This window comes from Centruroides sculpturatus, unplaced genomic scaffold (assembly GCF_000671375.1).
Source record: "Centruroides sculpturatus isolate CEXI.00-Female unplaced genomic scaffold, Cexi_2.0 scaffold857, whole genome shotgun sequence".
In the NCBI taxonomy this organism is placed as follows: domain Eukaryota; kingdom Metazoa; phylum Arthropoda; class Arachnida; order Scorpiones; family Buthidae; genus Centruroides; species Centruroides sculpturatus.
This window is the reverse complement of record NW_019385135.1, coordinates 137853-150160: the sequence shown is the minus strand read 5'-3', so window position 1 is coordinate 150160 and position 12308 is coordinate 137853. Positions and strand designations below refer to the sequence as shown.

The following is a 12308-nucleotide window of genomic DNA, read 5'->3' as shown; positions in this document are numbered from 1 at the left end:
CCTCTAAATAACGGAATTTATTCAGTCTACAATTTTTTAAAATTGCAGCCCAATTAATTAATTAATTGGACAACAATTAATTTTTTTCATCAAAATTATACAGTATTTTCAAGTATTAAAGGAAAGAAATATCTCTCATAACTCAATAACAATCTATTTGCATTACGACGTACACTTTCCTCATTATCTATCAATGCATTCTATAGAAATATATTGTAAGAAATGACGAAACTTTTGAATATGACGCTCTAACCCAATCTTATATTACGTGAATGTTCTCTCCTTATCTCTAATCCTTGTCTTTACCTTCATCCCTCATCTCTGTCTTCAATTTCATCTTTTATCACTTTTCTCTGTCCTCAACTTTATTCATTATTCCTTGTCTTCAACTTTGTCCCTTATTCCTATTTTTACTTTCTTCCGTTATAACTGTTATCAACTTCGTCCCCTATCCCTCAACACCACTCCTTATAGTTGTCCTCAACATCATCCCTTATCCCTTTAACTTCATACCTCACATCACCTATCCTCAACTTCATCTGTCACAATAGAAACTGATATATAATAGAATCAGCATAGTTAAACGATGAGAAATGATCCAGATAACACACAAAAACTGGGAAGAATCGAATTTAATTAAAACCCTTTCGATTTTTCATAGACGTTTCCTATTACTCGACATAAATCAAACACATTTGATCCTAAAGGCCGTTCAGTGAACTTTTTATTTAATAAAATATTAAAACTATCTTTTGGGTCACGGATAATCCCGATAAGAAATTTAATCTGTACAATTGACCTTAAACACTTACAGGGTTGTAAGGCGATATCTTTGTAACTTGGAAGAGTTCTGACCCAATTCTACCATGCGAAAGAGAAATATTTTTTGAAATCTAACATAATTTTTTATTGATAATAATAAAAAGTTTAGTACCAATAGTGGTTCTTAATAAAAGACTATCTTAATGCACGAAATGCTTCATAATAAAGGCCTTCTTTTAGTGTTCACGGCGCTTCTTATGAAGCACTATGGATACTAAGAGAGAGCTATTAATAAGAAGCACTGTGTGGTACTGAAAATAAAAAGAAACAGATTTAACCCAAAATAAATAATATTTTAAATGTATGTCTACTGTTTTTGGAACTCATAACTGTGTGGCATGAATATACACAGTTTGTAAGACATATATAAGGCTTCTATTATACAGGCGTCCTCTTTTTAGAGGACATGTCCTACATTTAATCCTAATTCCTTAAATTTTAATAATTTTTAACAAAGCATCTTTAAAATATACATAACTTTGATTTTAAGATGTAAATTCATTTATAAATTGTATAAAATATCTCCTAGGACCTCAAAAATATCCAAAAAAATAACACAAGTTTCCTTCTAACAGATGCATTAAATTGGATAAGTAACAATTGATAACAGTTAGATAGGAATTGATGATAAATAATGGAGAAGACTTAAAGTGCTTTCGATTAAATAAACTTTCATCAATTTCGGTATGAGAATAAAGTGAAATAATGTTTACTGTTTTAGAAAATGTCTACCTATTTTAGACAGATATATATTAATTATAAACTAATAATTATACAGGGTGACTCAAAAGTTAGTTAACTACTGGTTAACTGAATTTTGAGTTTCTCTCTCTATATATGCTAAAGATCTCTGTCTCTCTCTCTCTCTCTCTCTCTCTCTCTCTCTCTCTCTCTATGTATAAAGATGACAATTGATTCGTATACTTTACCATTATAATGGTTTATTCATTGTATACCTGGAATAAATTTTCCTATTTTATAATTATTTCCTGAAGGAATAATTATGCTTAGATATTACTAAATTGATAATAAATAATCTGCAAAATCAATTTTAAAGTTTATTTTTAACTTAATAGCCGAATAATCTCCCAACCTCTAAATGACGGTCACCTCCAAATGGTAGACATTTTTTGAGGAGGAGAGAGAGAGAGACGTTTCCTTATTTAAATATATACATTACGAAAGCTAATTAATCAAAAATTAGGTATTGTGTTATTCCGGTTTACACAGGTTTCTAAGAAAACCTGTGCAAACCGGAATCCCACAACACCGATTGGATATAGGGGAGATCGGGGCAACTTCGGCATGCGGGGCAAGTTTGTCAAGCGCTTTTTTTAAAAAACAAATTAAAAGGAGACTTTGGTTATAGGTTAGGCAGTTGAGTTTTATTGGTGGCTTGTTGAGTGTAGTGTTTTTATTGTTCTCCAACAAGCGTAGTTGAATTATCAAGCAAATTTTCATTTTCGTTCAATTCCATATAATATTTTTTTTCCATTTATATTGAATTGGCAGGTTTTGTTATAATTCCATGATAACGAAAGTTACTTTTCCTGTTAGAAGGATGTAACTTCAACTTATTCACGTGGCCAGATCGTGGCTTGGCATTCTGTTCTCAGGGTTGTACTTAATGTTTCGAAATCATGACTAGCGGGGTAAGATCGGCAACATAAAGCCACATTAGAAGCAAAGGATAAAAATCAAACAGATGATAAATGAAAACATGTTTGCATTTGTTATTCATGTATATATGTCTTTGAACTTGCATTTCGTTGTAATAATATTAAATGGGTGTTGGATTTGTATTTCTTTGTTTTAATAGTGAATTCCAACTTATACATTGTTAATAACATAATTTTATATACGTGCCTATCTTGCCCCATTACTGTTGCCCCTATACCAGGGGCAACTTTAATAAAAATAATTAAAATAATTACAACTTTACAAAAAGAGAGAAGTTGCCGATCTTGCCCCTATACCCGGGGCAACTTCGTCAATTTCTCTCTTCTTGTAAAGTTGTAATTATTTTAATTATTTTTATTTCCAAACTGATTTTAACCAGTTCTATAGTAAGGTAACATTCCAATAGACAATATGCAAAGCTTTTTTTTTCAGTTTACAGCAGTATTTATTACACAAAATTTAAGTAAAGCTTAACATGCCGATCCTGCCCCGATCTCCCCTAACGCTTTTTACTAAGGAGGGATACTTCCTAGGAGTATTATGAAAAACTTGGCCCCTGATTTAGATGTTAGGAACGTGAAGCAAACCCGGTAAACTCCACGTGGACGGGACAGACCTTCGATGAGGTGCGAACCCGCCACCAATTTCCATTGTTCCTCCTGATCAGGATGAAAATCTCTTATCGATTTAGCTGGTTTGAATGAATATATACAAGGATTTATACGGTTTATACAAAATTTTACATGCGATTTAATGGCATATCGTTGACTAAAATACACGGGTATAATGTTTTGAATATTTTTATATATAAATTATAAATTAATCTCCATTAAATTGGTGTTTAAATAGAGGTTTAAAGCTCGAGTTCAGTCTGGTGGAAAACGTAAAAAAAAATCAATAGTACAAATTTCTCACTGTTTATCCGAAAAATTATTAGTTTATATCATTTCCATATTATTATTTTTATATATAAAATTAAATTTTAGAGGTCCTACTATACCTACAACAGGAGCGAATACCCTTTCAACATCCGGTTCTAATGATTTACTTTATAAGATCGCACTTCGATATAATACCACCATTTTGTGACAATTTTAGAGGGGAACAAATGGTGACACTATATCGAAGTTCGACTTTATAAATAAATCATCTATTCTCTTCTCAAAATTGGAGGTCCAAGTAATTTTGAGTTTAAGAACTTGAGAGTAGTTAAGGTTTCTCCATCATTCATTAGAGTTTTAGGGGATGGAAGTGTTTAATTAAGGAATGACACTATTTAATGTAGTTTTAGTATAATTTTCGTAGAATTTTTCATTAAATTATTTAGTATAAATACATTTATTTCCATTTATTCCATTGTTTTCTCCAGATAATTCTTTTATTTCTAGATTTATTTGACATTTATATTACTTTTTCCTTCTTCACCTTTTGTAGCATCCTTTAACATTTGTTATATTAAGAGGGTATGTATTTGTTATATTATATTTTGTGGATAGAGATGACTTTTATTTAAAAAAATTCTAATTGGTATTAACAAATTAACTCGTCATTAAGACCAACTCCACTCGAGATACGACACACGACCTCTCTATCTTTCTCTTTATCTCCTCAACCCCTTAACCTTTCGTTACCAAATTTTAACAGTATTAATCCCCCTAATATACAAACCTTCCTGCAAAATTTCAGAAATTTTCGACAGGAGGCACAGGAGTTATTAAGCTTCAAAATGAATGAATAAAATCGTACCCCCCTCCTAAACACACACAAACACTAACATCTATACATATAAAACTTCTCAATTTTTTGCATTTTTCTGCATTTCAAGACCACCTGAGTTTAAAAAAATATATATAAAAATTTTGGGGGTCATGCCATACTTTCCCTCTGTTATATGTAATAATAGGGATAACAAAAATAATAAATTTATATTATTATTATTATTTTAACTGGAAAGAAATATATTTAGAAAATAATCAGATTTAATTTCTACAGATTTTGTTTCATTTTTATTGTTTTTTGCAAACATTAATCTTAATTTTATTCTATTTTACTTTCAAGTATAACAGATGGCGAGCTTAATGCTTTGTTTTGTACGTAATGCATTTTGATTTATCCTTTTCTTTTTTTTTTGGAAATATTTCTAAATAAATAATCAGTTAAAAAATAAAATTTATGTTCTTTAACACGTAAGAAAGGTAAAAAATAACATAAAATCTAACTTTAACCTTATTAATAAAACACAGAATCACCAAAAAGTCATTTTTGGAAGGTGCACTTTTCATTTTTAAGCCCCAAAATATGGTCCATCCGCCTGTCTGTCCGTCTATGCTTTGTTAACCTCGAGAATGAAATTAGTTAGATGAAAAACGAGACCGGTTAATAAACAGGAAAACAGAACCAGAACGTAGGGCCTCACGATACAGTTTCTGAATGTATTATTATAAACATTTTCTTTATACTTTTACAAACGAATTTAACGAGAGGAAGAAATTCTAAGCTTTTATTCCTTTCTTTTTATTATACATTAAATTCTCTTAAATCTTTCTATACTTTAAATTAAAGCTGTCAAAAATTTGGCAACCGATATTTATCTATTTTAACACTTTTTCCAATGAATTTCTCTATCGATTTATGCAATATACTGCATATAAATAAACGATTTTTATACCTTTTTATGCAAATAATTAACCACACAAGAATAGAAATTGCAGTAAAACGTGTCAAAAGAGAAAAAAAAAATATTCGATACCTTAAGATCCGGTTTACACAGGTTTTTATTGTAATTATTGTAGGAGGAACAAAGATAAACACACACACGAAAGAAAAGTTGATGTGTAGTAGTAAGTAACCTTCCGCCATCTGTTGCGAAAATGCAGTATAAAATTTTATTTCCTTTCTAAACAATACAAGCAATTTTTTGATATTTTTATCCTAATATTTCCCCATTGAATTAAGAAATATCATCGCAATGATTCCTGTTATACACATCCTTTGATTCAAGATATACCACTAAATTAATTCGTGACATATCATCGCTTGAATCAAGATATATCATTATTTTATTTAAGATATATCACTTGATTGAAGACATATTACCGCATTGATTCATAATATATCATCACTCAATTCAACAGATATCATTAAACAAACTTATAAACAAAAATATACTTAATTATCTACTAATTTCTTTTTCTATTTTACTATTTTATTTATTAAATTATTAAAGAAATAAATTAAATTTTCTTCAATAAAAACTTTCATTTTACTGTTGACAATAATAAATATAATTAACCTAATTTTTAATATTGATGTTAGCTAAACAACAATTTTCATTCTAAATGTAGAAAATTTGAATTTTAATAATGATTAAGATCATCATTAAGATTTAATGATGTTCCATTACAGGATAATAAGATAAACAAACATCAGTTAAGTGTTGCTCTTATAAACAAGGACAGATAAGGGTCAAAATCCATGGTGTAGATCCAGACTTTTTTCTTTTATAATCGACCTATAAGATATAATAGAAATTTTCAAAGTCATTATTACGCATAACAATACTTTATCCCATTTTTTCTGTTATATTATTAAGTTATCTAGTGAAGGAAATGAGATTTAAATCTAATTTCATACACTAGATATTGACACATAGAAGGTAAGTCAAGTGTTTTATAAAGGATAAGGGCTTAAGGAAATTAAAACAAATTATATTTATATCCCGTATATATATATATATATGTCTATGTGTTATTATGTTATATACAACCAAACCCATTCCCACTAAATAAGGTCACCCCAGTGATTTTCAAACCCTAACACTTAAACTTGTGTACACTTCATAATAATTCTCATTGACAATTGAAGATGAAGGACGGAGCTATATCGGAGTTGTACACAAATTAGCTTACGTGCTATTTTAAAATTATAAATTAAACTGAGAAAATACTTCTTTTTTTTTTATTTCTTTCAGAAGATTTTTAAATTATTATGGAATCAAGTATAAATAATTCAGGAAATATTCCAGCTAAGAGGGATCCTTTACAAGATAAGTACTTGATACCGGGTGAAGTGGAATTTTATAATAGAGTTAAACGATCGAAAGGAAGATTCGATATGTCGACTTGCAAAAATTTATGGGAAGGAGATGCTATTGAGGATCCAATTTCAATATATGAAAGTAAAAGGATCGAATTCTCACCCACAGACAGCGTGCAACACTTAGAAAGGATGTATCTACTTGGAGAGAACGTACTTGGAGTAGGGAATAGTAATACCCTAGCTGATTGGGGGAAGTATTTCGAAAAATATGAAGACGAGAAGACACTTTCACGTGCCATTTCTCACGTGTCTAGTTTGGTAGAAGTTGGAGCTCGAAGGAACAAGAAGAAGAGAAGAAAGAGGAAAAGTAGAGGAATCGAAAGCAACAACGAACCAAGGAACATAATGCAAATATTCGCACCATCTGACGTAACCGAAATGATTAGCTACGGGGGAAAAAGCAAGAAGACTAAGAAGGGAAGAGGGAAGAAGAAAACAAAAAGAAGAGAGAAGAGCAAAGGAGGAAAGAAAAGTAAAAGTAAAAAAGACATTAAAGTACCACGCGCACGAAACGTCATGCAAATATTTTCCAAACCGAGCACGGAAATCGTATTACCAGAACCGGATAAAGCGGTGACTATAGAAGAACCGGTACACACTCGAGTCACGAAAGAAGATAAAGGCGACGAAACTGTCATACAGATCAACACGGAAATTATTCCATTTCCGGTGCCGCCGGAAGTGCCTAAAAAACGGAAGAAACGTCACTTCGTCATATCTTCCCGGGAGAAGTTGCTAGACGAAATCAATTGTTACAACAAAGCAGCCAACGTTATTAAAGACGGAGTTTCGGATACTTCTATAAATAGTACGAGCTCGTCTTTAGTTATACATAGAAAATGTAAATGTTTGCATAAGAAAGGCATCCCGGAAGATGATAAAGCACTTTTATGGAAGCTAATAAAGTTAGAATGCTTATCGACTGAAACCGAAGAAGAAGAAATTGTAGAGAAGATCAGGAAGGAGAGAGAGAAGAAGCCAATAAAAGGTACAGGAAAACGGATAAAAATTCGAACAACCGGAAAATCGAATTACGAGAGGACAATAGAAGACAACGACGATATATTCCCGAAATTTATATACAAAACCACTGATAAAGTAACCAGCGAAGAGTTTGTAACGAGCGAGGATGCGATCTGTATCATCGATCGGAAATTAAAAAACAGGTGCAAGAAAGAAAATGACGTATACGAATCGATCACGAGGAAAAGGAAACTGAAAAAACCGGAATTAATTAACGAACACGGCTTATTGGTAACGGAATTAGAAACTCATAAAGTATGGCCGGCCAATATTTATGATGAGAACGTAGATCACGACTTGACAATAGGGAAGATGAAGCGCGAGTTCTTTATGGGTGACAGGATGATAAAGAGATATTGGGAGAATGCTGTAGACAATGGACCCCACAAAACTGCACTTATACAGAGTTTAACAGATGATACATTCGCTAAAAATATGAAAAATGTAAAAAAGAAAGGCGAAGCCGTGAAGAAGATAAATGTGGATACGATTTACGATGAGGATTATAAGGAGAATACACTGAAAATTACGACCAGCGAAAAGAAATTACCAGTCGAGTTAGTGTTGAATTTAAATGAGGAAGATAAAAACAAGACGTACATTCAGTATAAATCGAAAATTCATTTGAATAAACACGAAGGGGATGTAAAGAAATACGTACATATACCCGATATCAGGTTAAAAAATAAGAGGAACGAAAAGGATGAAGGTGAGAAAACTGGGAGAAGGAAAGAAGAGAAAAATCTTACTAAAACTAAATTCGTGAAGGTAAAAATGCCGTGTATAAATGCTGGAAGGACACTACCAAGGAAGAGCACCCTGGAGCTAGTTATATCCAGGAGCTCGTTTGAAGATAGTGATGCTGAAGAATGATCTAGCATCCCTTAGAAAATTGTATTTGAGGTGGAAAAAAAATGGTTATAAAACTACAAACAATTAAATATATAAAAGTTGTAACCCGTAAAATATCAAGTTAATTTTATTATTTTTAAAAAGTTATACAAAGTTTACGTAATAAAATCGTGTTTACTTAAAATCTTTACCTAACATTCGCTTTAAGGCAATGAAGTAATGCAGTCGTCTCTTGCATCACTTTTTTAAATCAATATTTAAAAAAAATACTTAATTTATTTTCAGTGTATTTTATTTTTATCTGAAAATAAATCTTAAAAATATTTTATTTAATATATATATATTTTTTTTTAGTTTAAATGAGTCAAATAGTAGGAATTTTCTGGTGATATTTTTGAAAAAGTTTTCTATGAATATTGCTTTATTTTTAAATTTCTATTTTATTTATTTGTTTTTATATACTTTGTTCATGTTTTTAAAGACATTTATCGTTTAGAATTCATTTAAATTCGCTTCTATACTTATATAAATTTTACTATAGACGTAGAAAAAATGTATATATATATATATAGGGCCTATATAACACAGTAAATACATGTATAAAATACATTCTTGTATACGAACATTCTTATACGTGTATTTATTTTTATATATAAATCCAATATAGAGTCTATAAAGCTTTATATACTGTACAATTTATATTATTTACTGTCAATACATAAAGGTACTTGTTCATTGTTATAATACACAGCTCTACATAAAAACACTTTATACACAATTTATTGTTAATAGACTAACAAGTAAATATTGTAAAATGTTCTTTACATCTAATTGTTAATTGTTATTATACAGTAAAACCTGTGTAAACGGACTGGCGCGGTTTCCGTTTTAAACAGGTTTTACTGTATATTGCAACAATTTTCTTGCTGTTATAATGCAAGGCTTTATATTGCTACTATGAAGTAGTATATATAAAGAACATGAATACAGTTTTACTTTTTTACAGTATTTACTTGTAGCTACTGGCAGTAAATAATATAAATTGTATGGCTTCTAAAAAAAAATAGCCTTTTTTTTTTTAAGTTAAGTGTAATAAAATACTTTGACTATAAATAGGAGTTCTGAAAGTATTTACAGGCGACTTTTTATATTAACAATATAAAAATAAATGATATTTTAAAATATTTTTAATACAAGGAAACAGCGTAAAACCTTAACTTACTCTTTACTATCTCATACTTAAATTTATTATTATAATTTAAGAACCGTCTATTAATTACCTGTTTTTAGTTTTTAAATTAATTGTAATTAGTAATTGTAATTAGCTTTTGAATTGGTTTTGAACCCCTTCCCTCCCTGTTGTGTACAATGATATTTTTGGCAATTCCTGTTGTGCACGACGTACTCTCGCTATCCCCTGCTGTGTACAATGATGGACTTCTGGCAATCCCCTGTTGTGCATGATGAACTTCCGCTATCCCCTGCTGTGTACAATGATGGACTTCTGGCAATCCCCTGTTGTGCACGACGAACTTCCGCTATCCCCTGCTGTGTACAATGATGGACTTCTGGCAATCCCCTGTTGTGCACGACGAACTTCTGCTATCCCCTGCTGTGTACAATGATGGACTTCTGGCAATCATCCCCTGTTGTGCACGACGAACTTCTGCTATCCCCTGCTGTGTACATTGATGGACTTCTGGCAACCCTTGCTGTGTACAATTATGGACTTTTGGCAATCCTCTACTTTAATTACGTCTATAATATGAGCCACGTTGAAATTAAAAATGACAGAAAATTCTGATAGTTTATCTCCCCACGACTAGTAAGTAATCTTATAAGAACAAATTTGCATGCCACTTACACAATGTCTCGATTCCCTTTTCTCTTCATCGTGTACAATAATGTACGTGACCTTCCCAAAACAGTCCCTTAAAATGATTAAATATACAAAATTAATTTTCTAATATCACCGGTTTAAACGGTTATAAAAGTGTTTTCTAATAATAAAAACACATTTATAAATGGGAATTTTATTTTGAATTATTTATGTTCGGGTCGTACATAATGAATGAATGTCGTCGTATCCTCATAAAATTGTCATTTTACCATAAAATTACACACTATTTTGGTCAGAAAATATGATTAAAGAATGTATAATTTCTCCAGAAAACTAAAAAAATATATATATAATTATTATAATACAGTAAAAGAAAACCTCAATAAAATAGAAACCTGCCTAAACGGGACAATTCCTCGAAGCGCAGTAGTTTTCTGTGTTAAAATTATATACGGTATCACCTCTGTCCAGTTTACACAGGTTTTTACTATATAATCATCTACATAATATTATATAATTACGTTTTATTTATAAAGAAATTTAATACTAGAGTTTAGTTAATTAACTTTGTTTTTTTTAAATTTATAAAATAAATTCATTTATTTTAATTATTTAATTTTTATTTTATTACATTTTACAAATCGAGTAATTTAATTCCGGACACAAATCAGCAGTTTCGTTATCTCTTTAAGTGAATTTATTACAGAATTAATCGATTTTTGTAGGAAAATTTCATCATTCTACAAGGAAAATGTTTGTTTGTATTATATTATTGATGATTAAACATCAAAGAAATCGGCATTTTATTTTATTTTTCACCTTCTTAAATAATTCAATTTTGTTAAAAACGCAAAAAAAATCATCGTTTTCATTTCATTGTTAAGAAATTGCATTTTTTTAAAATATAAAATCACGTTTTAGGTAATCGATTATTTAAAAAAATTACAGAAATCGATTAAAATTTTAATTGTATATTACAGTAAAATCTTTCCAAACTTAATAAACTTCTTCGTAACGGAACGACTTTCCTATGTTTAAAAACCTGTTAAAAAGGGACACTTTCCAAACTGGTAAAAATATATTCGGTACCGTTCTATTCCGGTTTACATAGGTTTTGCTGTATTATTAATAAATTCAACCCTAAACTATATTTTATAAATAAGTTTTTAAATAAAATGCAGTAATTTCTTAAAATTTTTATAATATTATCATAAAAATCAGTACCTGAATTATACTTTTTAAATTAAAAAAAAATCAATGAAAAAACAAAAAAAATTGTATTTTATTATTTAAAAAATCCAGTAAAAAATACAAAAAATTATCATTAGTTTTAATTATTGATTAAGAAATTGAGCAATAAATTACGTTTTTTTTAATAAAAAAGAAATCGATTGCTTTTTTTACAAAAATGCAGAAATTGATTATTTAACGCGTGAAGAAATAGAAAAGTATTTAATTTTATTCTAATTGTTTAAAAATTAACAATTAAATTTAATAATTAAAAAAAAAATTAGTTGTATTTTTACAAAAATTCAGTAAATAATTATAATATATTTTTTTATTCTTAAAAATTAAACTCATATTTTAATTTCTTATTATAAATACAGTAAAACCTGTTTAGAACGGAACCTCAATAGAAAGAAAACTCAACTAAATGGAAGAAAACCTGTTTTAAAACGGAAAAAAAAATTCGGTTTCGCGCGAGTACGATTTAAACAGGTTTATAATGTACTAAATTGCTCTTTTAGAAAACTTCAAAATTAAATGTATTAAAATGCAGTAAAATCTATGTAAACCGGACTCGCACGGTAGCGAAGATTTTTTCCTGCTTAGACAGGTTTTTGTCTTTAACAGGTTTTTAACATAAATCGCTACATATCGAAGAATTCTTCCCGTCTAGTTAAGTTTCCGTTCTATTAAGGTTCAGTCCGTTCTAAACAGGTTTTACTGTAGTTATAAATTTATAATTTTTATTTGTATTCTATTCATTATT

General features: G+C 29.6%; 1 protein-coding gene across 1 annotated transcript; it reads left to right on the top strand.

The window, feature by feature from the left end:
• Window positions 1-6086: 6086 nt before the first annotated feature.
• Window positions 6087-8732, top strand: LOC111635278. Its single transcript, XM_023380193.1, has 2 exons — window positions 6087-6157; window positions 6473-8732. The coding sequence occupies exon 2, from the start codon at window positions 6490-6492 to the stop codon at window positions 8494-8496; it is 2007 nt and encodes a 668-aa protein (XP_023235961.1). The 5' UTR covers window positions 6087-6157; window positions 6473-6489; the 3' UTR covers window positions 8497-8732.
• Window positions 8733-12308: the final 3576 nt, after the last annotated feature.